Source organism: Branchiostoma lanceolatum, chromosome 4, assembly GCF_035083965.1.
Source record: "Branchiostoma lanceolatum isolate klBraLanc5 chromosome 4, klBraLanc5.hap2, whole genome shotgun sequence".
In the NCBI taxonomy this organism is placed as follows: Eukaryota; Metazoa; Chordata; class Leptocardii; order Amphioxiformes; family Branchiostomatidae; genus Branchiostoma; species Branchiostoma lanceolatum.
The window spans coordinates 12,675,377-12,702,634 of record NC_089725.1 but is presented as its reverse complement, the minus strand read 5'-3'; the positions used below and the strand labels follow the sequence as shown (position 1 = coordinate 12,702,634).

Below are 27,258 nucleotides of genomic sequence, written 5' to 3'. Positions count from 1 at the left end.
GGTTTCGGATTGGAATTCGTCCGCGCATGCGTAGTTTCAGCATCAGTGTATTCTCTGGGGAATTTGTTTTGAAGTTGCCTTTCCCTGTCTCCCTGTTCTAAATTTGGAAGTAGCAGATATAGCAACCAGTTTAATTTGGCGATTTAATCACAGTATTTGTTTGTCATGTATTTGTCAAAAGGTAAATGTGGGAAGTTAAGGGATAGTTATGTCTGTTGATCTACTAGTATTTTAGCTGTATCTTTAGCCAGGGCTTGTTGCAATGATCTGAACATTTTTAAAGAAGCCTTTTTTACAAGAGCTAATAATATGTTACACTCCTTTAAGGCTCCTTTATGTTTTAAATAAGGTGTTTTTTTGTTTGAAATAAGAACGGCTTGAACACAATAATCCTTTGAATTCTATTACGTCTGCTTTGAAATATTAAATGACTCAGTTGCAAGCAGCTCATATGTCTTCAGGTTAGGGACTGTTCAAATCGCCTACGTTGGAAAAGAAACAGACAATTACATTGTGTTTTTATCTCTTGTATTTTATGAACATGACAAGAGAAAAAAAAAGTTAATACATCAATGTTATGGAAGATACATTTACATATTGTACATTGAAGTTGATATATATACAAGTAGCAAATCATTTACACGGCCATTGATGCCACAGAAATTCTGGAACTATATACTGAATGTCAAACCTAACTAGATTGATCCCCACGATTGTTGGTTAGATGATACACAGCTTTTGAAAGCTGCTGTTACTGCCGTCCAAGTTCAACTCTTTCTGATAACTGTTGTCTTTGTTGTCATGCAGAGCTGAAAGAAACAATGTAAAACAGATTAGTAACACCTTGATACATGTTAACAGGCTCGATCACCTCCTTCCATGACAACCATAATCAACACGTAAACACGTATGGCTGTCTATCAGTTTTATCTAGATGATTGAAATGCCATGCCCTCCCTCATACAATGTACAATCTAATAGATTAAACCAACGCACCACCCATCTCTCTTCCCCAACTCCAAACCAAACATGGGGTCTGGAGTTGGGGAAGAGGTCTGGTTTTCAAGTGCCTGGTCAACACACTTGGATATCCCAATGTCATATTTTAAACCAACCATTTCAATTCAGTAAGAGTATATTCACTACATGAGCTTGCTATGATAGAAACTGAAACTTTACAAGGCTGGTAGAGCTGTTTTGTATCCCCCTCCATTCATCGTGATCAAATAAACAAAGAAGGAAAGAAGGGAATGGAATGTTACTAACCATGTTGTCTAGGCCAACTGTTTGAACAGCCTCCATATAACTTGTCCTCCTATTGCCCGGTTTGGTTGCTCCAGCCTTCCTTCATCCTCCTATCTTTATGATCTCACAACTCATAAAAAAAGCAAGCTGATAAATTACTCTCAACTTTGGTCGTACAGGAGTTTCATACATGACATGCAACTATTGGTTGTCAGAACGTGTTAGGGATCAATAATATTCATATGATATTCGGTAAAGAATGGAAGATGGTATAAGCCTGTTTGATACTCTCTACCTTGCGTTGTTGAACTCTACACTTGAAAGCATTCCCAAACCAAAGGCTGGACACGTCCTGTATACTGGACATGTGAAAATCCATTTGTCTGCTAGAAGTTTCTCGTTATACGTGATCTTATCCACTTACACAAATCAATAAACAAAATTTCTGCAACTTCGAATTGAAATCAATGCACATCCATGGGTTACTGAACTGTTGCCATATTGGGATATTTGTTTTGGCTGAGATAAACAGGATATTTATGAATCTGTAAGTTTGCAAGAAATATCTCAATGTCGAAAAATTCAAGAGAGTCATCACCTCTCTTTTAAATCGTATTAGAAGTTTGCACAAATTAAACGACAGGCGAAGAAACCATTTATTGGCAAGTGAAATCTAACCCGGTAAAATCTAAACGAACTTATGATCAGGTATATACCAAATCAGTTTTCTATTACGCAGTGTGCAAGGCATTTAGAAGACATGTCGTTTGTAACCACTGTGTTCGAAAATAAAATTAATGTCGATTGTTATTACTCCACGAAATAACGGGGTCATCAAACACAGAAATGACAGAGTCTATATATATGTATGTGTACAGAAACATATGCCCCGTGCAACAGATTGAGAGACCTAAAACTTTCCTGACCTTTATACCGCTGTCCTCGCTGTCGGTCTGTCTCTTTGTCAGAAGGTGTGGACCGTTTCAAATTCCTGGCCTTTTCCCCGGCTACGTACGGCTGGGGGTCGATGTTGAGTCCATGGATGCCGCAGGTGCCCGCTTTTCTTCTCATCTTTGCTATCTTGAGGAGTACCAAGCCACTAGGCCTTCCCCTTTTTGTTCTTGGTGGCCTGTTTTTTTAATCAAACCCAGAGTGACGATGGATTGAACAATGGATCAAACTTCTTTAAACGGTCATCTAGCACAGCACGAAATCGAATATTTAAGCAAACTTTCCGAATGACGGAAACAAGAATTAAAGGTCGGAAAATATTTCAGAAGAGTTTACGGGGCCGTTAATGCCGCTGAAAGTAAGATTTGAGCTTTCCGCAACCTTTCCGCGTTCGTTAACATGAATTAAATGCATACTATATCTTTCCATGGACTTTAAGCATCCTTATATACATCGTATAGATGAAACATTATGGTACATCAGTAACCAATATATTCTCCAAGCAGATATATTCTCTCCTGGGGACTAATAGTGCCTCAATTTTCAAAATCTTGGAGAATAGCTGATACACCCGAAACGGTCTTCGATCTTTAAGATACACCCATTTGCAGTAAACACCGATCCCGCTTAAGTCATTTCTGTTACAGTTTTTTTAAACAACGCACCATGCATGTACACGCACATTGTACGTCTAATTTGTAGCAAAATTACACATACAGTCCATACCTATCTTCGTCGGAGTTGATCTTCTTTTATCCGTGTTTATGCTACAGCTTACAAAAACAGCAGTTATATTCTTAAGTATTTCCCCCCTTTTATGTTTAGGTAGAGAAAAGCTGTCGGAAAGCGGACGTTTTCCCTCGCAGTTATTTCTACCATTCCGATATCCTTCCGTTACATATAGGCTCGGTTTACATAACCCACTCTTATGTTTAAGTAGAGAAAAGCTGCCGGAAAGCGGGCGTTTTCCCTCGCAGTTATATTATTTCTACCTTTCCGATATCCTTCCGTTACATATAGGTTCGGTTTACATAGAAGGGGGGAGACTTCCCCCCTTTTATGTTTAGGTAGAGAAATGCTGTCGGAAAGCGAACGTTTTCCCTCGCAGTAATTTCTACCTTTCCGATATCATTCCGTTACCTTTAGGCTTGGTTTACATAGAAGGGGGGAGACCTCCCCCCCTTTTATGTTTAGGTAGAGAAAAGCTGTCGGAAAGCGAGCGTTTTCCCTCGCAGTTATTTCTACCTTTCCGACATTCTTCCGTTACATATAGGTTCGGTTTACATAGAAGGGGGGAGACTTCCCCCCTTTTATGTTTAGGTAGAGAAAAGCTGTCGGAAAGCGGACGTTTTCCCTCGCAGTAATTTCTACCTTTCCGATATTCTTCCGTTACATATAGGCTCGGTTTGCGTAACCCCCTTTTATGTTTAGGTAGAGAAAAGCTGTCGGAAAGCGGACGTTTTCCCTCGCAGTTATTTCTACCTTTCCGATATCCTTCCGTTATATATAGCCTCGGTTCACATAACCCACTCTTATGTTTAGGTAGAGAAAAGCTGTCGGAAAGCGGACGTTTTCCCTCGCAGTTATTTCTACCTTTCCGATATCCTTCCGTTACATATAGGTTCGGTTTACATAGAAGGGGGGAGACCTCCCCGCTTTTATGTTAAGGTAGAGAAAAGCTGTCGGAAAGCGAACGTTTTCCCTCGCAGTTATTTTTACCTTTCCGATATCCTTCCGTTACATATAGGTTCGGTTTACATAGAAGGGGGAGACCTCCCCCCTTTTATGTTAAGGTAGAGAAAAGCTGTCGGAAAACGGACGTTTTCCCTCGCAGTTATTCTTACCTTTCCGATATCCTTCCGTTACATATAGGTTCGGTTTACATAGAAGGGGGGAGACCTCCCCCCTTTTATGTTTAGGTAGAGAAAAGCTGTCGGAAAGCGGACGTTTTCCCTCGCAGTTATTTCTACCTTTCCGATATCCTTCCGTTACATATAGGTTCGGTTTATATAGAAGGGGGGAGACCTCCCCCCTTTTATGTTAAGGTAGAGAAAAGCTGTCGGAAAGCGAACGTTTTCCCTCGCATTTATTTCAACCTTTCCAAAATCCTTCCGTTACATATAGGTTCGATTTGAATAGAAGGGGGGAAACCTCCCCGCTTTTATGTTTAGGTAGAGAAAAGCTGACGGAAAGCGGGCGTTTATCCTCGCAGTAATTTCTACTTTTCCGATATCATTCCGTTACCTTTAGGCTTGGTTTACATAGAAGGGGGGAGACCTCCCCCCCTTTTATGTTTAGGTAGAGAAAAGCTGTCGGAAAGCGAGCGTTTTCCCTCGCAGTTATTTCTACCTTTCCGATATTCTTCCGTTACATATAGGTTCGGTTTACATAGAAGGGGGGAGACCTCCCCCCTTTAATGTTTAGGTAGAGGTAGAGAAATGCTGTCGGAAAGCGGACGTTTTCCCTCGCAGTTATTTCTACCTTTCCGATATTTTTTCCGTTACATATAGGCTCGGTTTGCGTAACCCCCTTTTATGTTAAGGTAGAGAAAAGCTGTCGGAAAGCGGACGTATTCCCTCGCAGTTATTTCTACCTTTCCGATATCCTTCCGTTACATATAGGCTCAGTTAACATAACCCACTCTTATGTTTAGGTAGAGAAAAGCTGTTGGAAATCGGGCGTTTTCCCTCGCCGTTATTTCTATCCTTCCGATTTTATTCCGTTACATATAGGCTCAGTTTACATAAACCACTCTTATGTTTAGTTAGAGAAAAGCTGTCGGAAAGCGAGCGTTTATCCTCGCCGCTATTTTTACCTTTCCGATATCCTTCTGTTATCTTTAGGCTGGGTTGACTGTGCTCTCAGTTTTAGAAAACAACGCAGAACATTGAGCTAACGACTCCCCCGGATTTCTAACCTAAAGGTCGGCGGACATACTGTCTTTTGCCGCCGCACAAATTGGCTCAGTCCGCGGATCGAGACCGCGCCGCCGGCACGTTTTGGCAGATTTGTGTATCAGTTCCTTTGTTTGTAACAAAAATCATCAAATAACGCGTGTTCTCACGCAGTTTTCTTTTTTATAATCTACAAGTAACTTCTAGAAAGATCACCGCTGACAGTATTTTCTATTGTCGCTCGCGTCAGTTGTTGTGCTCGGGGCAAAAGCAAAACGCAAGGACGTCTGCTTTTCAATTGCAAATTTATACAGTGTGAAGTCGTAAACAAGCTGGGGCGGTACGTTGAGATGGTAATGCAACATCTCCATATTTACTAGTGTAATGCCATGTGACAGGGCATTACCCAATCAGAGAAAAGGGTGGCTTTTTCAAATTAACCGCATATCCCAGAGACAGTTATTTTTTTTTACAGCGAAGACAGCTCATGAAGGAAGTTTGAACTCAGTCGTTTCAACCCACAAGTTATGGCCACAACGTTGTTCTTACCACCCGGAACCCGGACGGAAAAACGTAAAGCTGGGACAAGGACACCAGTCTGTACAACTTGGTGAAACCAAGGAGGTTTCATAGGATTATACTTCCTGGGTGAAACCAAGGAGGCTGGAGATGCTGAACGGAGCATACGGGCACGCGATTCGGGACTTTGTTGTATCTCCAAATCCACCCGGTACCAGTGGAGACAACGGTCACCAAGTAAACAACGGCGTGAGTTAGCCTCCAACCAGGCCCAATGGATTGCAAAGACCGTATCCAACTGGAAGAAGGAGTTTGTATGTATAGAAATCCAAGTACTTTCTCTGCCAGTTTGATACGGTCTTGATGAAACCTATAGATCTGCTTGGAGATTAGCGTGAGTGAAATCGGAACCTGTCTACCTGTCTTGATAGGAACTATCCCTGTCGTCTCGCCCAACACTGGGACCGGAATCGTGGACTTGGAAATGTCGCAAAATGGTGAAGGGAAATCTACCGACAATGTGAGATTGATCCCTCGTTGACCGCGTCAAGTACAAGTTAGAATATGACGACCGATGACGAAACCGCAAGTACTTAGTAAGTGTTATTCAACCCAGAATGATCGTACTGTTACAATTCACTCTTTTTGGCCAATTTCTACTATTTTCCTAGCGATCCGCGGAGCCTGTTAAAGGCTAATAAGACACGGGAGGGAAGAAAAGTTAGACGTAGGGTTAGTTAGTGTTAGGGGTTACGTTCTGGTGTCGATGTAATAGTTAGCTAGTGTTAAAACTTTGAAGCACATTGTAATAGTTAATAGTTGGGGTAAGGAATAGCCTGAATAGTTTATTAATGATAAGGTGACGTATTTTTAATGAAACTTGTCCATGTAAGAAATCGTTTATTCCATTTTGTATGTGTATATTCGTATGGCGTAACACGTTTTTGTGCAGTGTTATCATCTTTCAAATAAATTGTTCTAAACTTTTACCGGTCTTGTTGCCTTTCACATTCATATTTACCTGTCTATGTAAGGGTTGGAATGGTTAAGCCATCCGTAGCAAGTTAAGTAAAGGATCAAATTAGATACTGTATAATGAAAAGGAAACTTATTGTAGAGACTACGTTTTGCACGTTAAGCTCGTGTTTTTAGCACGTTTAGCTCGTGTTTTTAGCACGTTAAGCTCATAAAAAGGCTTCTTCTTCTTCTCGTGAAAAGAAGAAAAAGGCTACGGAAAACACTAGGAAAGGTATAGCTTTAGGTAGTCTTTCAGGCTGCGTGAACGGCACATAAACGTAGGGAAATCGTGACTATCGTGAATAGATTATAAAGATGGACGAAAGGTTATGGAAATGTCTCATAACGACGCCTTTACGCATTGTAGAGACCACGTTTGTAGCGCGTTAAGGTCGTAAAAAGATTACGGAAAGCCCGAGGAAAGGTATAATTTTAAGTTGCCTTTCAGGCTGCGTGAACGGCACATAAACGTAGAGAAAATTGTGACGAAAACGGACTATAAATATGGACGAAATGTTACGGAAAGGTCTCAAGAAACGCATACTTTTCGTGTTGGATCTTCCGTAAAGGTACGGAAAGATTGTCCATAGCGACGCCTTTACGCATTGTAGAGACCACGTTTGTAGCGCGTTAAGGTCGTAAAAAGATCACGGAAAGCCCGAGGAAAGGTATGATTTTAAGTTGCCTTTCAGGCTGCGTGAACGGCACATAAACGTAGAGAAAATTGTGACGAAAACGGATTATAAACATGGGCGAAAGGTTACGGAAAGGTCTTAAGAAACGCATACTTTTCATGTTGGATCTTCCGTAAAGGTACGAAAAGATTGTCCATAACGATGCCTTTATGCGTCGAATAGTTACGTAAATACACGTGAATGAGTGAAAATACGTACATAAACGCACTTCCGGAAAGGACACCTTAAATGCAATCTTTAAGCAGACGTATAGGGGTCGTTAAGTTGCGGAAATAGTAAATAAACGTCACGTTTACGCTGCGTTTAAGCATGCTTAAATACCGGATTTCGTGCCGTGTAGATCTGACATTTACCGAATGGTCACATGACATCCTAAAAGCTTGATTAATTGGTCGACTGCCGTCGGCTCGACCCTGTTGCGTGCTGCTGGTCGGCGGTTGGTTGCGCCCTGCCGTCAGTTACGCCCCGCTGTCGGCGATTGGTTGCGCCCAGCTGTGAGTTACGCCCCGCTGTCGGCGATTGGTTGCGCCCAGCTGTGATTTACGCCCCGCTGTCGGCGATTGTTGCCCCTGCTGTGGGCGGTCTAGAAAGCCCCGCACCAGTATCCCACCTGGATGCCAGATAGTAACACACACAAAGACCGAGAGAGAAACACCTGTTCTGCTGTCAAACCAAAGGTCTAACTGAGGGGATTTGCGGTGAAATGTCCTTGCTGGCATGTTGTCATGTCCTGGTGCCGAGGAGCTAGCTGGCCTGTTCAGGTCCTGGAAGAATTCTGGCATCCAGGCTATATAGGAATGCATTCTTTTTTCATAATAATGTTTTTGTTGTGTTTCTAATTCTGTGTGTCTAGTAAGTGTGTGTTTGTGTTTTTCCACATACTAGTACATAGTTTTGCAAACATAACTCATGACATGCAAGAAGCTACGGATAAAGCACGTTGAAATTATCAATCATGATTTATCAGACTCACTATACAAAAGGTAACTTTGATAAAAAGTTAAGTAGCAAAGATTCTTTTAATACAAAGGCAGCATTGCTGTATGGTTGGGAGGGCGGCGCCGCGTAATTTGTTTGTTTGTTCACATACCCGAGAAAGCGCCCCCTTGCGCTACACACCAGAACTGCACAATAAGTACAAGCTGTATAAGACCGGACTGTAAAGCCCACCTCTCACTGGACCCGCGGCACGCTGGCGGCGGCGCTGCGGCCGATCGAATCGACAAAGCACTCGACGAATTTCATCGACAACATACGAATCTTTTTATAATAAGCTTTCTGTGTTTTGTTGTCTTTTTGGTCATACTTGTACGTTTTGAATGATATTCCATTATAAAGCTGACTCAATGTAACACAAACCCAGTTTAGGACCCAGCGTGCCGCGGGTCCTACTAAAGTAACATTGAGCACAAAATAAAAACACGTTCTTTCACCGGCATTTGATTATCCTTATTCAAAGACTCACAGATCACAAGAAGCATGTTTTTTCTGTTGTGTTATGAATTAGAAAGTTGGAATTGATAGTAAAGTTCCTACGGCATTATCAATCGCCACAGTTCTTGTCCCCTATATCTCCATGAAAAATGGAGATATAGTTTTGAGTGCGTCTGTTTGTCTGTCTGTCTGTTTGTTTGTCTGTTTGTGTTTCCGCACCACTCCAGTCAGCATAACTCAAGAGCCTCTTGATGAATTACAATGATATTTGGTATGTGGGCGGGTGTTGTGAAGCCGAAATTCAAGGCCGATTTTGGGCCCCCTGGTATTTTTGTATCTTTTGACCTGGACGTGCTGTGGTCTTGATTGATTTTTTGGTGGCACATAGCTTGTGATGTAATAAAGAAGTGGTGTAGGTTTGGGCCCCCTAGCAGCTTCCTCTAGAACTGCAGGGGCGTTTTTTTTCGTAATGGTAAGCCTTTTTTTGTTACAGAGCATTTCCTGCATGTTGATTATGTGTATGAAAGTATGTCAGTATTTTGCGGACTGAGTTATGGTTAACCCTTTATTTTTTTTTGTGGTATGGTTTGCTTTTTTTCAGACTACTACAAGACTACTACTGTACCGACTAATCAGCTTTGCCCATCAGGTCAGTTTGGTGGTCCCCTGAGGATTTCATTCTTATGATCAAATTTTCATGGTTGTTTGTGAACTCTATGATCATGCAAATCAGTCACAGAGTAAACAAAAGGATAATATTAGTAGACTACTACAAGACAACTACAGTAACTGCATCAACCAATCAGCTTTGCCCATTAGGCCATCTGGTCACTTTAATGGTCCCCAGATTCATTCTTATAATCAAACCCTAATGACGTCAGTGCTCATCTGCATATTATCAGCGTGAAAGAGTATATCTTTTGCTTCCCGTCTACATTTTTAGTCACTTCATCCCGAGATATTTGGACGCAACGAGCTTCCTGATCTGACTCTCAAGGAACTTAGCTAGGTACCAAGTTGATTTTACTTTTATCTAAGTCTATTGGTGCATATTGGTACATGTGTTACACCTGATGATCGTTGTTTATTTAAAGCAGAGTCGAGTCTTCGGTTAGGTAGCATAAACCTCCAGCATAAACCCGCTTCTCATGCGGCTATGCTTCAGCTGGCTGTCACGTTGGGTTTTTAGGGTGGGCTAGGGCTTGTTGTGAATTTCCAACAGTCGAAATAAATCTAATCTCATCTGTAGCTGTGAACATAACATTCATCTAACACCGTTCCATTCACGATGCGGACGACACCACCACAAATGGGTTTGGCGCAGAGCTGAGTGTTTGACGCTAGCAGGGAAATTTAGGCATTTTTTTTCTACAACCCAGTCGCGTAAGCAGGCCTGGTGCTCGCTCCATCAGATAGCAATTATAATGAGTTGGGTATCATAGGAAAGACAATTACACAAGCTTTCCAACAACATGTGAATCATTGAAATTGATCAAGAAACAACGGAAATATGATCAGCCAAAGTAAAGTTTCCAAACTTTTTGTGCCAAGCTTATATACGAGTATATCATGTGTGAGCATGTGTGCTGGTGTGCGGTACACCTCATACCGCTGTACTGTGTGTTTGAGCTATACAGTGCTAGGTTTAAAAAAAATGGAAGGGTTTGAAATAAGCTAAACCTTTATTGTATTCTTTGTTGTAGAACTGTAATTGTAGACTTCATTCTTAAATGGAGTGACGAGTTTTTTTTTCGTAATGGTAAGCCTTTTTTTGTTACAGAGCATTTCCTGCATGTTAATTATGTGTCAATGATCAAATTTTCATTGTGTTTGTGAACTCTATGATCATGCAAATCAGTCACAGAGTAAACAAAAGGATAATATTAGTAGACTACTACAAGACAACTACAGTAACTGCATCAACCAATCAGCTTTGCCCATTAGGCCATCTGGTCACTTTAATGGTCCCCAGATTCATTCTTATAATCAAACCCTAATGACGTCAGTGCTCATCTGCATATTATCAGCGTGAAAGAGTATATCTTTTGCTTCCCGTCTACATTTTTAGTCACTTCATCCCGAGATCTTTGGGCGCAACGAGCTTCCTGATCTGACTCTCAAGGAACTTAGCTAGATACCAAGTTGATGTTACTTTTATCTAAGTCTATTGGTGCATATTGGTACATGTGTTACACCTGATGATCGTTGTTTATTTAAAGCAGAGTCGAGTCTTCGGTTAGGTAGGAGCTTTCTCCAGCATAAACCCGCTTCTCATGCGGCTATATGCTTCAGCTGTGTTACGTTAGGTTATTGGGGTGGTCTAGAGCTTGTTGTGCCTGACTGGATGACTTTTCCACGAACCTGTCTAGCCGTGCTTTGAAAGCGTTGACCGAAGGTGCGGTGATAGCTTTATCTGGTAGCACATTCCTCCGTGTTATGAAGAATGACAGCCTACTGTTCTTATTTGTGGCGCTCCTTTTTAGCCGTATAGTATTTCTCCACGGTGTGGACCATATGGATATAGTTTATTACAGAGCACTGTGCATGTTTTGATACAAGTTCTGTAACAAGAACTTTTAAGAGGGCATTGTCATGATTTGGTTTCCGTAGTGAGAGTTGGGCTTTAAAACGCACATGTTGTGAATAGATAGCGAAGAAAATATTTCAGTTACGGTCCTGCTAATTTGTGCCCGAATCATTGCTTTTCCAGTGTGAGGATGAAAAGGGGGAAGCCATGATCAGAAAATACATAACGTGTAAATGAATATTGGTCCACAGAATGATTTAATAATAGCAAACCTTACATCGTCGCAATGGCAATGCTTTTTCATTGCCAGGATTTTTTTTTCCTTTGGAAGACTAAGTTCAGGAATCGAAAAACATTTTCCAGTCTGATACGCGTTGCAAACCAAGTACTTGCACCAAAACATTTTAAAAGAGGTCATACTGTTTTTTCACTCCAGCCAATCAATGATTTTGTCCTTCAGCACTCTAAGTAAGTCTTTTTGGCACTTAACACTGGTTATAGTGATAGGCAGCAGGTTGAAGACTATGGATAACAAACAAGTGGTTTAAAATGTAACTCGAGGGCCAGTATCCCTTATACTGTATGCAAATCTTCACTTCCATGAAACATAAGATGTTCATAGTATGGTGCACTAGAGCAGTACGAAAACGAGTATGTGATCTGAATTTAGGATATGATTTATAAAACAGTTGAAAACTATAAAAAAATGTGGTATTGTCAGGTCCTCTTGCACGTATCAGGTTCTTTCTTCCACGTGACAGACGTAACCTGTTGTTCCACATTCTGATGGACCTATATCCCGCAGCCCCACCCACCTGTCAAAACCTACAAATTGAAAATCTGACGGACATGCAGCCACACTCTCATTGGTCGAACCACTAATTGCCATGCTGTCATTGGTTGAAGTGTTAATTGTGACAGACTGTCTTGATAGGTTATATAGACCTGAACCACCACCTCGCAAGAAGTACTGTACAAAAATTCATATTCCTAATGCGACTAGACAAACCTCCCATCGAAAAACACGTCTGTTCTTATATATCTACTATAACCGAAAAGCGAAGAGAAGTAGAATTTATCTAATGATAGTCATATTCTTTTAGATCCGGATATCCGTTAACTGTACTTTTATTTTGTTTTGTTGTGACCTGTACTTAGCCAAGTGTGGCAGAAATGTGCAATAAATGTCTTCATTCATTAACCAGTCACGACCTGCTACTAGTATTTCAGCCTACCTGCCGAACAAAGATGAAGATTCTCCTGTTCACAGCTCTAACCGTGTGTCTGGTCGGGTTGGCTGTCTGCTGTACGGCGCCACCACCAACAGAAGCTCCAGGTAAACTCAACAATGTTATGTTAACATTACATTTTGTGCCCCGGAAAGTTGACTAAAGAACTTGCATATTTTAGGATAACGTTTCGAGGTCTTGTCGAAACTACTGTACGGTAAATAACGTCGTGCACTTGCCGTACGATATATATCTATATCTATATGTAGTTGTACCTTATATGTAGGTGATTTCGAGAACATTCTTGGAATAGTCTTGGACGTGTTGCACAAAATTCACGAACTCTTACGGAATGTTGGACCGTTCTCGACGGTCCGGTCGATTCTGTCAGAGCGTTGCCTGTCACACTTACCCAATCATGGCCTCCCGACCGCCCCCAACCTTCCCGGCGATGTTGGCTACAAGTCGGCTGTGCCAGCCGAATGTTTCAAAATGTATTTTAACAATTCAGAAGTGGCCGGGAGATCCTGTTGAGATCGGGCGGCCTTGAATGAACTTTAGCCCAGAAAAAAAACAAAAACACGAAAGACGTGGCCTAAAACCTGTTGACGACTACTCCCGACCCAATACCGATTTAGGCCGGACAGTGGTCGGGGAGAAGTCGTGGGAAGATTCTGAATGTGTGATAGGGACTTTAGAATCATGCCACAAAGAACATGGCACGACGATTGATTACGTTTCAAGTTGTCGTGACTAACCTCTGTCTTAAGCGCTTATTTCCCATATACACAGCACGTCCGCAGAACGTAAGCGTTTCAGGTCGTGTTCGCGTATTTAAGGTTAATATTTCGTGTATAGGTTCATTTAGATGTGTCCAAAGACATATCTTATGCAATGGCTGTTACTCCGATGCAACGTTGAACAAACAGAACGAAAGAGGCTCGGCAGATATGGTTTAAATTGCCGGCCAATCGCCGTATGCGCATTAAGTTCTGCTGGCGTGCTCATATACACATTGTCCTCTGTTGGTACCTAGTTCAAGTTGCGTAATATGTAAAATGTGTGGCTTGGTGCTACAATATGGAGTACGCTATTGCTTAGGACTACGTTTTTCCCACTCCAATAACTCCCAACGTCGTTAGCGGGGTGCGGGCCAAAGCTTGCAAGGCTTGACTCCAGGCTAGCGATTTACTTCATCATCCCTTCACAGTACAAAGTTTACTGATTGGAGTCTGAGTAGTGGGAAGAATGTGTCTGCAAAAGTGCGCCAATTTTGTGATTTGCCATATGGCCTACCGGGCACTAGATATACCGTTCTCTTCACAGAGGCCTTGCGTTGGGTCCAAAATACATTATTTTTCTTGGTAATGCTTAGATGACTGGTAACAGGTATGTCGAATCGATCGAGATTTCATGTATTTCGGGATTGAATCCTCTTACCCACTAGCTGTAAACACAGAGACCATTCCGTTGTCTACTTGCTAATTTTGGATGTCATTTTCCGCACAGCGACTGTGGCATGCCTGCCGTACATTGATTGTTACCAAATAGATGTAGCAAGTTACACGTCATAAGTCACACGTGAGATTAAAACTACTTACACTGGTTTATACATGCACGATTGTACAAAAAACTCTCACAGCGGCTGTTCTCAATTGCGAGTTTTAGCATGAAAACGATGTTTGGTAAAATCTAGTTCAGCCGTCCGATTCGTCATGACATAAAAATGTGTTAGTCATAGTTGAACCCCTTTTCGTGTTTGTGTTCACTCGAGCTTGCTATGAAATAATGTTTTAATTCAAGGTTGATATGCTTTCCGGTCCTATTGTGTAGCGCAGATTTCTTGCCCCACCCCTGCCGTCCTGCTAACTATGACATAGCAAGGTCTTACCCACCTTCAGGCTACCAGTTACGTTCGTAAAGAGCTGTCATTTACCTGTGTTCAAAACTGATTACTGTATATAATGAGTCACTGGCATGGTATGCCAACAACCCTACTGGTCACAAGGCCACAGTGCTATTATCTGATAATCATTCTTCTTTTGCTTATACCATGCAGCCACGGCCAGCCCGCCGTGTCCCGATGGATCATCTCCAGTCAACTGCGCCACAGACCCTTGTACGACGACCACTTGTGCCGCACAGCCGGGCGCTACCTGCAAGGCTAACTACTGCGGGGGCTGCAACGCAGTCTTCTACGACGACAGCGGCAACGAAGTGAACTGCTTCGGTGCGTGAAAACATCTTAAACCTCTATAAGACTCAATCTGTAGCTTCAAGAACAAGCCTTAAGTCGTGTTTTCCGTTTGTCAGATCGGCTTACAACTGAGTCGAGTTACATCGTAGAGTAAAACTTGGCTACGTAAAGTAATATTAATTATATCATAGTATATTATATCATAAATGAACCAAATACTAGTCCACCAACTCATTGGGAAAACATCTTTGCTTGCAGCCACATTTTATCGATTTAGACGCAGAGTTTCTGGAATCTTTGATTTTAGGGATGTAACACACATTCGATGATTCAAAACATGTTGTAGCTCTCCATGTCTAGTATACCTTAATGTTTGTGTTTTTGACAGTGTTCAATCATTCTTTTACCACAGAGGCAAAGTAGTGCCGCCGATTGAGCTGGGGGACAGATGTGCTTTTCTTACGGATGCGGACATGGACGTTACCAGGGTCCAGACCACAACAGAAATAAGCGATGAGATAAACTGGTTTATTTGATCACACACTAAAATCAACCATTTGTAGCCCGAAGGTTAAATTGAGAGTATCTGTACAATACGTGCTATAAGCACCTATGTTAGAGTTAAAACGTGAAACAAACAAAAATAGTTCAGCGTACAACTTAAAAAAAATTAACTGAACGATAGGATAACGCGAGTCACCAGACATTGTAATCGCAATAGCAGCTAGCCATAAATTCGAAGCATTCACGACTAGGAAGACAATTGTATACGTAAAGCAAAAATACATATAGATATGATAGCTTCATGGTATAATTCAAGGTAGCCACAGTTTTATGACTGGGTTCTGTGTTTTAGTCGTGTTTCTGACTTGATAATATGATGATGATAATTGCAAGTTAATTGTTTCCCCGTTGTTGATAGCAAATATCCGGACACCTCACCATTGCTTGGCGACCCCGATACAAGTTGAAAAATACAGCCATATACGTGTATGTCTACTTTGTATCCCAACAACATACAGACGGCATATGTGTTCAATAGAGCAAATGAGGTCATTTGAGGGCAGGTACATGAAGTATACGTTAGGCCATACTCGTAGTGATTATATGGATGACATCCTCTGGCCATGACAAAACTAATATGCAACCGTGCGAAAGAAAGTTGGGCTTCCCAAAAGGTTGTCTTCATTTTATGAAATCCAAGTGGCTAGAAAGGTTCAACAAATGATTGAGCACACAGAACACAGTATACAAAACAATGAATTCTGAATTTTTCTTCTTTCACATGGCATCAACCCAAGAAGCTACGCACAGCTTTTTAAGTGGTGTGTACTGAAAGGTAAAATGTTATTGATTAGTGATAGCTGATGACATTTTGTTCAAACCTGCAGGAGTCACGGTAAGAGAGAGGAGGGGAAGTTTGAGTGTCATTATGATTGTGCTTAAAGTTGTTGGTTCAAATCCCAAGCAGCCACACACAGTGTCTGCTTAAATGAGATGTACTTAAAGGATATTTGCGGGACATTTTGCTTGAGTCAGGAGTCACTTTAAAATCAAATCAAAACCGTCCGTGAACCCCATCTTGAATCTTCCAGAGTTAAATATTGATTCAAATCCTGGCCAAGCAGCTGAGTCAATACGAATCTAAATGCACTCGAAACTCAAGTTGCCAAGAAACATCTTCAGCTCGGGTTGTCACATTTCCAGTTTGTCTTCTCTCCAAAAGGCTTCACTGGACTACAGGGAAAAGTCAGCCGTGGTCGCAAAATCAGTTCGAAAGCCATGTCATATACTGCACAGTAACAACAGAAGGCAACAGTGAAACATTTACTTACCTGTTCTGATCATGCATGACGGCTAATGAAGTATTTACGTGTTGGATATCCAAACATCACGCTGAAGAAGTAGACTTGGTCTAAGATAAATAATAGGTCGGCTGTAGCTGAAGCGAAGGACAAAGAGGATACCCATAAATACATGAAACGTTGCATCTGATGTTTCCGTGGAATCTAAGGCTATCATAAAACACCGTGGTGAACATTTTAGTAGTGTTTCACCGTCGTAATCTACTTAATCATATGTCCCATTTGCAAAATGCACTGTTATTTTCATACGCCTCCGTATTTCCATTTTCAATAATACGGGAAAACATGCAAGACAAAAGATGTAAACGCTTAAAAATAAGTTTTGCCGACCATACCGTATTGCTGGGTTGAACTTAGAGCTTCGTATTTTGTAAAAAAAAAAGAAAAACTAAGAAGAATTTTCCAGAAGTTTGAACGTTACCTGCCTGGTACTGCGTCACACTTTTGAATCCGAAGCCATCCGACCGCCCTTCCAAGCTAAACACCAAACTTTGTCCGGCGATTCTCGGTCCTGTTATTCCACAGGCTCTTTTCCACAATTCTTATAGAAAATTCCACACAAAAAAAAGTGAGAAAACAACATTTTTTGAGCACCAGAAGTACAAACTTTTAGACACGTCGTTCCCGAGGCATACACGGACGAATTCAAGAATGCAACACCTGTGAACATGACGTCACCTTGGCGGGAAATTTGAATACAACGTGATGTGATTAGGCACGGGCGTTTGTGATTGGCTCATGGTCACTAAGGTTGGCTATACAATGTGATCACTTTAAGACATTTTGCAAGATCCTCTCACATAAATGCACAGGGGGTAACATCCAGAACGCTGAATTCAGGAGATCGCCTACGTATTATACTGGAAGGCATAGCTCTTGGATTTTCCACCGTTTGCAACTTATGCCGCGCCTTCTCACCTGATAATTGAATCATATGACGTCAGTGTTCTATATTTTTCACCTGATGATTGAATTACATGACGTCAGTGTTCAGTGTACCATAATTATCAGGTGAGAAGGCGTCAGCACGGCATAAGTTGCAAATAGTGGAAGATCCCAAAACTATGACCGACTTAAGTGAAACAACTTGAAGTAAGAATTTGACTTTGGAATATATTAAGAATAGCATAGTAGGATTTTCAATTTTTTGTGAAGCTTTCCTTTAGAATAGATCAGACTCAGATATCACCAACATATTCAACTGTTTGCCAGGGGCATTGCTGATTTATTGCACTCTTAGAAAATAATGATGAAATAGTTTAAACACACCTATCATATCTTATGTAACGTTAACTACCATCCTGAAACATTTGTTTCACAAAGAATGATATACTCTTACATCACTACTCTCTTTTTTACAGATTCATATTTTAAAAGTATATCTTGCAATAATCACATAAATGCAGCTCTTTTCTGAGATGAATATTGTTTATCTGTTCTGTAAACAAAACAAATCAGTCTTAACATTAACTATTAGAATAAAAGGTTTGATTACTACCTTCATATTCTATATAATAAATATTTGTTACAACTGAAGGTTCCTGCTCAACAATTCAGATAAAACAGGCTAGGATTATACTGGACTTCTAACGTTACATGTTAATTATTGCGCATGTACATCTTTTGCACAAGTTGCAATGGCCAAGTGCTTACAGTTTTCACGTAGCATTTGGTAGGTCGTGAGTTCAACCCCCAGTTGAGTCATACCAAAGGCTTTTAAGTATCACACATACTGCTTAGCTCTCAGCATTCGGGAAAGAGTATGGCAGCTTCTTCTTCTTCTCGTGTCACCGCTTCTGCCTGCTACACGCTCCCTCTCCAATATTCCGCTACTGCAATTCCTCTTGGGGTCAGGGCTTCAAGGTCCTCTCTGGTGCAAGGCTCAGGCAGGAGGGGGCAGACAAGGAGGTGTTCCATGGTCTGCTCCTGCCCGCAGTCACATGCCGTCTGTCCATCTGGGCTGAGACCCCACTTGTTCATAAGGGTCTTGCACCTTCCTGTGCCTGTTCTGAGGCGGTTGAGACATAACCAGCTTGGCCATGCCTCCCCCGCTCCTGGAGGAAGGGATTCCCTCGGGGGGATGGTGAGTTTATGTGGTGCTGTCTGGAGGTGTTGAGACCACATGGCCGTCCTCTGAGACGCTGCACTACCTCTGAGTGGTTCAACCGAGTGCAGGAAGCTGTGTCTCGATTTAAGTCTCTTTTGTGGGGGCAGTATGGCAGCTGAACACACACCATTCACTACCAGTGGAGTAGCCCCCTGCTGTAGTGATTGCACTAAGTTGTGTGGCCCAAGGGCTATAGAAACGGAGATGGGTGCCTCCCTATGTGGTGCAGGAAGGCATTAATAATAACTAACTACATAATGAACACTGTTTGAAAGGATGGCAACTATTAACTCCATGTATACCCCTTAGCCCTTCTTATTATGTTAAACAACAACTTCAAAGACCCCGTATATTACACACTTTATCAAAGAGGAAAGTATCCCTTAAAGATTTGACTTTAACCTTCCTCGAGCTGGGAAAACTCTGAAAGCCCTATGTGACCCTTCATTGTGGCGAAAAGCAACTCTTAACCCCCATATGTATACCCTTTAGCAACTGTAAGGCTTCCTATACTTTAGACAAAATTACATACATTAAAACATCTTTTGCAACATTTAAAAATAAATATTTGTTTCTTAATGTACTGTTTTACCATTACCATTTACAATATGAGACTGTATAGACATCTTGTCCGTTGTTTCCATGGCTAGGTTTATGTTACGCATTGGTGGGTTCATCAGCCAGCAATGTTGCTGCGTGGCCAGCTGCCTGTCTTCTGAGGTCGGACTTGATCAACGCTGTTAACAAAACATAAAAGGTCTTCTTGAACAAGGGACTCATGACAACACTGTAGTGGATACAACATTTTGCTAAGTGGATACAACATTTTGCCCACACAAGATAAATATCATATCTGTTCCTATTTTTGTAATGAAACAAAATGATTCTAATCAAACTTGGTTACAAAATTTGAAAGAGACTAAAGCCGGCATTTTCTTAAGAACTGATCTATGGGTACTCTTCAAAATTCATCGATTCTAATTAGAATCTCTTATCAAATGTTATGACTACAATACTGTACACAACAATGTACTAGATAAGATTTGGCCTCCTTGCAACCAGACAAGGATCACTGAGTGGCCGTGAGGCAACCAATATTGGACTTGTGTGACAATTGATTTCATATTTTGAATATGATGCATGACGCAAAAGTATGATTAAAAGAACAACAATACGAACAAAACGCAGCTATGCAACGGCTTGCATGTTGTTAGCCAAGCATACCAAGTCACCCCTACTCTTCCCGATAAGTGTGTTGGGTTCTTTTATGCGGGGATCGGCTTTTTAGCGAATGCCCACAAACGCCCAGTCTGGCGAAGTCCGCGCTGCATGAATCTAATTTTTTTTACTCGGAATATGTTCAGGCTGTGCTCCCATTAATTAATATACTACCCTATATACGTGCCGCGGGCCGCGCCGTGTATTGTGTAAAATAAAGTGACTTTACAGGCGTGTATTTAGCACGGAAACTGAGTACACATTCAGGGGACAACATGTTGAACATGTTTATGGTGTAAGATTTAACGCCCGTGGCTTGATGGCCGATATTTTGGCTGATATATTGGGCATTCGCTAAAAAGCCATTTTTGCTGGGCATTGGCTAAAACGCCAGGTAAGAATTTTCAAATTCGCTTTACTTAACGTTGGATCCATGGATTGACTTCAAACTCAGGATTAATTAATGGGAGCACAGCCTGAACATATTCCGAGGAAAAAAAATTAGATTCATGCAGTGCGGACTTCGCCAGACTGAGCGTTTGTGGGCATTCGCTAAAAAGCCGATGCGCTTTTACGCGTAGGTGCAGAGGTTTGATGCATAAAAGTTCCCAAATACACGGGCAACCAGCTTTTTGCCCCCCTCTGATAGGACAATGTGACTATTTTCCAGTCCTGTCCAGGCCTGTGCGCAAACTCGGGCCGCTGGCTTCACTGAATTTGAACCAGATGTGGTGAGAGGCAGAGCGCGCAAACCACAGACAGATACTGAAGGTTAACATTGCATGCTACGACAGGTTTTCCCACCTGTGAGAAGTGTGCCCAGTAGCAGACCCCCTGACAACACCAGCAGAGACACCCTGATGTCACCATGCTCCACCAGCACACCCATACCCAGGGTAAAGGCCACACCAAAAACCTACAGAAAATAAGTACAACATCAACTCTCACGAATTTGTCAAGTACCATGAGACTGCCACATTAAAAAACAGGGTCATTGATGAATTCTCAAGAATGTCTTGAACACCTGGATATCTGAAGGGTGCACACCTTGGAGACTACTGATGCTGCATTAGTAATAGATCTCTTTATATTTACCATTATTTTCAATGTGGCAGTCGTAGGCAACCTGGCGTAATTATAAGAGTTGGCGTTACCAGCGTAACAGGCCAGAATACCCCAGGATATATATCACATATTATCACAAAAGTTACAACAAAATACATTACATGTAACGTTATGACCATATATAAAATGAGAACATACAGTAAAAGACCATGGTCAGTATATTGATATACAGTTGTACATTTTGAAGTTTAAGGGCATGGGTTATGAATCACAATACATCTGATTGTTCTACAGGTGTCTGACAGGTGTGAATACTTGTCTCACCTGCGCTGAAGCGTTAAGAAGTCCTGAGGATGTCCCCTCTGGTTCTGGGTAGGTGATTTCTGCTGCAAACTCGAATCCCAGGGGCAAGTATCCAGTCATGAAGAACCTATGTGTACGGAAACTGGCCGTGAAAATGGTTTATATGATATCAAATATGAAATGACTATTCTAAAATAACTTAAGTTACACCAGAACTATCCATCATCTGAAAAATGCAAGCAAAACTTAAATATTGAATATTCATGGATTAATTTGGGAAAACTCTATCGATAACCACAATTTTTACAAATAAAAACCCCATGATGTGCATTTCAGCACTAAGGACAGATGCCATTGGTGAGACTGAAAACTGCACCATTTCTAGTCTAATCATCTGTGTGCTGCAGCCACATGTGGTTATGAGATACATGTATGACCAAGGTATATATGTTGGACGTAAGAGCACGTTAAACGGCAACAAGTTGCTTTTTTATTTCAACGTCCTTGGAGTTATGCTTGGGGAATGTACATAAAGCACATGGGCTGTGGGCCTGAATACCAGCATGCTCAAAATACACTGACATGTACATACACTATCATGTTTCTTTTGCGCTTCACAGTCTGGTGCATACAGGATATTCTGGTTAAACCATGTCCCGAGGGCTTCTCACATTTTTGGCAACACCTTTGGGGCAGAGCCAATTATCATCTTATGGCAGTCTGACTGGAAAGCTAGAGTTTACATTACACAGACTACAAGCAGGGCACTACACATACAGAATTCCGTCTACTCTCAAACAGACATGGACGTAAGATTACCCGAGGAAGCCTGCCACCAGGAAGACCACCCACATCCTGTCAAGGTCAAGGGTGTAGGTGAAGGTCATCATCCCAGCAAAGGTCAGGAGGTACACGACCAAGGTGGTGAACCTGGGGTCAACATATATTGTAATAATGTGGATGTGATGTTCATCATTCTGATGTTGCACAGGATATTTAGGTTCACAACTGGAAAAAAAAACATGCAAACTTGAAAGACAGAAAAGGTGCTAAAAATCAGTGATATTTCATTGATTCACACATATCTGGTGCATGCATGGATAACCAAAGACTTGATAGGAGAATAAAGATAGCTGTCTCTTTGCCATGCATAACTGGAGAGTGCCAGCACTTCAAAAAATGAAGAAAAAAAAACTTTTTACTTTAGTTTTTAGTACTGATATTCCAAGCTCTCCATGAATCGGTGTATCAATAAAACAGGAGCATGCACAAGGTTACATGGTTGTCTGTTTTTCATAGAATATCAAACTGGTAAGACATTTTCTTCCATACTGGAATGTCTTGGTACGGTCCAGCCACAGTCCACATAAAACAGACCCTACCATCCCTGCAAACACAATGGTTAAGCCCACCCAACCAGTGTCCACTTCTGCATCCTGTGAAGAATGAGAACACAAAATACAAATATTATTCTAAGAAAAAAATACTTCATATCTCTGGTGCACAACTTGACTTATAATTCAGTTGTACTGTAGCACTTTGGATGATGTAACCTACACTGAAGCTGAACTATCTACACTTTAAGCCAGTGTGCTACACTGGAAAATGGACATGTTCACTAACAGTAACAAACATTCAGATATATGTGCAAAGTGCTTATGGATATCTTTAATTCTGTAAAAACACAATAAGATTACTTTTTACCACCGTACATGTAAAGGAGTGAGATAGTGTTCAGGTTTCAGATACAGTACTTACTGGGAAGTAGTGCAGAATGATCTGATTCAGTAATGTGGACAGGCTGTAGAAACATCCAGCATTGATTCCTGTTGAGGAACACATCTATAATGAGTAACTAAGCCATGTGCCAACTTGAGTGACTGGTTTATATCAGTAATAAAATCATACAACCAACAATATGCCATTGCAGCTACAAAAAGGCTGACCTATGGCACGATTTACATTTACATAATTCTTTATGTAAAACAAGCAAACGAAATCAGCCATTCAGTATCTGCATCTGTATCTATATAGCCATTATAAACGCCCTTCAGCATAACACACCAGTAACTGGACAAGAAACAGTATGATGATGTTCCTAAACCTAGAGGTACTGCATCTAAATAGAGAGATATACTTTGCACTGCAGCACTCTGTAAGTTATGACTATACATGTCATACTATGTAGGGCTCGAAATTCAGTTTTGGGAATAGGTGCACTGGTGCACACAATTTTTGAATTGGGTGCACCAAAAAATTGTTGGGTGCACTACATAAAATAAAGTAGAATGTAACTATTCTAAGCAAAACCTAATGACAAACCTTACTGTTCCTCTTCATGCTCGTTTGGCACGCGATCTCGGCACACAGTTTTGAAGCTTTCAAAATAGAAATTAATTCGAATTCTAACATCAAAATCTTAAACAAGTACTACAACAAAGATTTTATTATTTTCTTACACTTACATGTCAATAATATGCTCTCTACTAGTGTGCAGTGATACCTTTACACATTAAACCGTACGAAAAATTTGGGTGCACCAGTGCATCCACAGTAAAAAATTAGGTGCACAACTCCAAAATTGGGTGCACTGGGTGCACATGCACCCAGTATTTCGAGCCCTGCTATGTGAAACTTTAAAGAACCCTGAGAAAAAGTATATCCTAGTTGATACAGTAATATTTGATGCAGAAAAGGAAAGAAGCAGGCAGTACGACCTTGTTTTCCAAGAGAACTCCATACCATCAAATTTTCATATACATGTACTAGCATCAAGTTTGTTAAACATTGGTGTATTGTGACACATGACATGAAGGGACAGGGAAATATATCAGCTTGAAACCATACTGGTACAAAACACTATTTGATAGAAATGAATAAACCTGTCTTACCATAAGTAACAACCAGCAGTAAAAATGAACCGTTGGACAGCAGCGTACGGATAGAGCGGACGTACGACCGGTCGTCGGACTGGGACAACTTGATCGCGACCTGCGCGGGACTCGGCGGGATCGGGGGTGCGTCCTGGAAAACTACATCAAGTCTAATTATGAGTGATATGTTGAAAAATATCAAAGTCCTAAGTAGTGGTGCGGATCGGTCCGGCCGGACCGGTTCCGGACTTGTAAAACGTTTAGGTTCAAGTCCAAAAAAACCTAAACGTCTGGAAACAAGTCCGGATCGGACTTGAAAAAAAACTCTCACTTATACACTCCTTTTTGTTTCAAACCATCTTAAACCTTCCTTAGATCGAAAAATTTGCACTAGAAAATTATGAAAACATTGCTGTTTTTGTGTTTATAACTGAACCTTTGTGTTAATTAGTGACTGTATATAATTCCGTATATATAGTTTTCAAATTACATGTAAAATATCTGCCAATTTGCAATGTTACATGTAACACGAAAAAAATATTCCAAAATTATTGTTCAGGTCCGGACTTTCAAGTCCGGACCTGAACCTAAACCTCTGGACTCGAGTCCGAACCTAAACCTAAACTCGGGTTTAGATCCGCAGCACTAGTCCTAAGATACGTGAGTAACCTACATTAACATTAATCCGTTGGGTCACATAAATCTGCCTCTTAACAAATAGTGGGTTTGAGAGATCTATACTACTTCTAGTAGTGCAGCATCCCCCAGGTTTGCACAGTTTAGATATACAGGAGTGCATTATACTGGGAGATGCTGGGATCGAGATCTGTTTGGATGTTATAATCTTTTCAGGGTGGCAGAATTAACATTACGTACCCTGGTTGAATTATCCATAGTAGATGTTACATTTGTATGAAAAAAACAGTATCAAAATACACTCTTCTACTGAATTCATGTTAATTTTGTACTCACCAAACAGTACGAGTAGGAAGAGACAGGTTGTGACTGCTGCAGTACCGTAGAACATGGTACTGAGGCCTCGCTGCACTGCCTCTTGGTCCTCAGACACTGGTACCAGCACTGGAGGCAAGAGGAACCCAACTGCTATACCCAACTGACAGCGAGATAGTGGGGAAGGGATTATATTCATTTGTACATATGAAATCTACAACAAAATTAAAAGTCTTCCAACAGTGTTCTATGAACTTACTTGTAACTTATGACATCTTGAAAATTGAAAAAAATTAAGGAATTTGAAATGCTTTGTTTGTAAAACTTGAGAAAAAAATCTGGTGTCCTCTTGAATGTTCAAAACTTCCTCAAGTGAGAATTTAGAAACCCAAATACTCCAAACAAAAACTCAAATCAACGTCAGTTTCTGTACCTTTAATCAAAGTATACCATTAATCAGTATTCATAGATAAGAAGTCTACAATGCATACTGATGGTATTTCAGCACTAGGGACAGATGCCATTGTGAGAATATTTTTTAGATTAAGGACTATACCATATCAGTGTGCTGCCCGCCACATTGTTTTTGAGATAAAACATCGTGTATGTCAGTCTCTGTACCTTTAATCAAAGTACAAAAAGTCCAAACACATTTGTACCTGATTGCCGAAGACACCGATGGCTGTTGCGGTGGACACCTCTTGCGGACCGAACCACACGGCCGCCAGGTGTGCAGGGATGCCCAGGATGAACACCTGTGCGCTCGCACTTATCGTCTGCGCTGCCATGGCAACACCAATCAGATTCCTCCCCATACTGGCAAGTTTCAGACACGCCCCTACGGCATTCATTCCCGACCCCAGGATAGTCACCAAGCGGAGCCCCCTAGCGTCTAGTAACCACGTTGCAGGGAAAATCAAGGGGATGTAGCACAGCATGTACAGCATGGAGAACCAGTTGACGATCAAGGGGGATGTGTTGTAGTATTGCACGATAATGTTGCTGATGATGCCGTACTGGATCCACTGGAAGGCGTTGCTCATGGAGCAGAGACAGAAAATCCCCAAGATGACCCACCGGCGTGTATAAACCTTGTGCAGTTTGGGTTGCTCCATGCTATGTTCGTGTTCTTCTTCGGCTGGCAGTAACCGGTTTTCGCAGTCAGAAACGGAAGGTCTGTCTTCGATCATGATTCTCCAAGTGTCAAGCAAGGCCCTGCGACTCAATCAGTGGATCTGAATGAGTCTGCGCGGACATAGCGTTGCATTTCCCCCACAAATCATAAGTCATACACGTTTGTAGAATGAACGAACGCGAACTCATTTTTGACCTTTGACCCGGTCACTGGTAACGTTTACATAAATACCGTGCAACAGTGTCGCCTTGCGATATATTTGTAAAGTGCAACCAAGTAAGCTGTTAGGAATGTAACTAGAGTAAATATTTGCGCTGGCGGCAAATACAGACAGGTTTGCCTATGGAGAAGACATTACTAGCCTAATCAATACCAACCAAGAACATTATATAGGGATAATAATGCCATTGCACCAGCGTATCCATGGTCAGAGGCACACATACTGCCGATTTTCATAACTGTCGCGAGTACCCTCCTCCACGGAGATTAAAAGTATTTTTTATTCACAATGATTTACTAATTAGTAATGCCATGTTAATTTGATTATAAGAACGACATCGCATATAACGTTACCATGTGCGCATCACTGTTCAACTGTTTTGTCTGCGGCTGCCACCCTACCCTACCATTTACACCTTTGCACTGGTACATTGTATAATATTATGACGTCACATCTGACTCCCGGAAGCCTCAAAACTATCTTCTGCCACCCTAACTTCTGCCACCCTAACTTCTGCCACCCTAACTTCTGCCACTTCACCCTGATACTGGACATACCTCAACACATTTTCCAAATTAACATCCAGTTACAATAACATAGGTATGAATGCCAAGATGTTAGTTACAAAAGTGCTACAGCATTTTCTAATTTTTGAAATCCATATGCAAATCACCTCATTTACATAAAATTCATGCCATGATAATCATAACAAGTAAGGCAATATTTTCGAGGAAATAAAGAATATTTATCTCCATTCATAAAAGAGGTATGAAACAGCATCGTTGTTTATTCAAGCTACATATATGTCGAATA

The 27,258-nt window shown here is 41.3% G+C and overlaps 1 protein-coding gene and 1 long non-coding RNA gene across 2 annotated transcripts; both read right to left on the bottom strand.

Moving 5' to 3' along the window:
* Positions 1–553: 553 nt before the first annotated feature.
* On the bottom strand, positions 554–2,435 carry LOC136432640 (uncharacterized). Its single transcript, XR_010755553.1, has 3 exons — positions 2,172–2,435; positions 1,267–1,375; positions 554–809 (listed from the first exon to the last, which is right to left on the bottom strand). It is a non-coding gene; the product is annotated as an uncharacterized lncRNA (long non-coding RNA).
* Positions 2,436–19,036: 16,601 nt separating this feature from the next.
* LOC136432638 (heme transporter FLVCR1-like) lies at positions 19,037–26,445 on the bottom strand. The gene is made up of 9 exons (XM_066424063.1): positions 25,750–26,445; positions 25,112–25,253; positions 24,158–24,298; positions 23,025–23,092; positions 22,599–22,702; positions 22,086–22,196; positions 21,288–21,393; positions 20,703–20,814; positions 19,037–19,417 (listed from the first exon to the last, which is right to left on the bottom strand). Exons 1-9 carry the CDS (start codon positions 26,278–26,280, stop codon positions 19,338–19,340), a joined length of 1,395 nt encoding a protein of 464 aa, XP_066280160.1. The 5' UTR covers positions 26,281–26,445; the 3' UTR covers positions 19,037–19,337.
* Between the last annotated feature and the right edge of the window lie 813 nt (positions 26,446–27,258).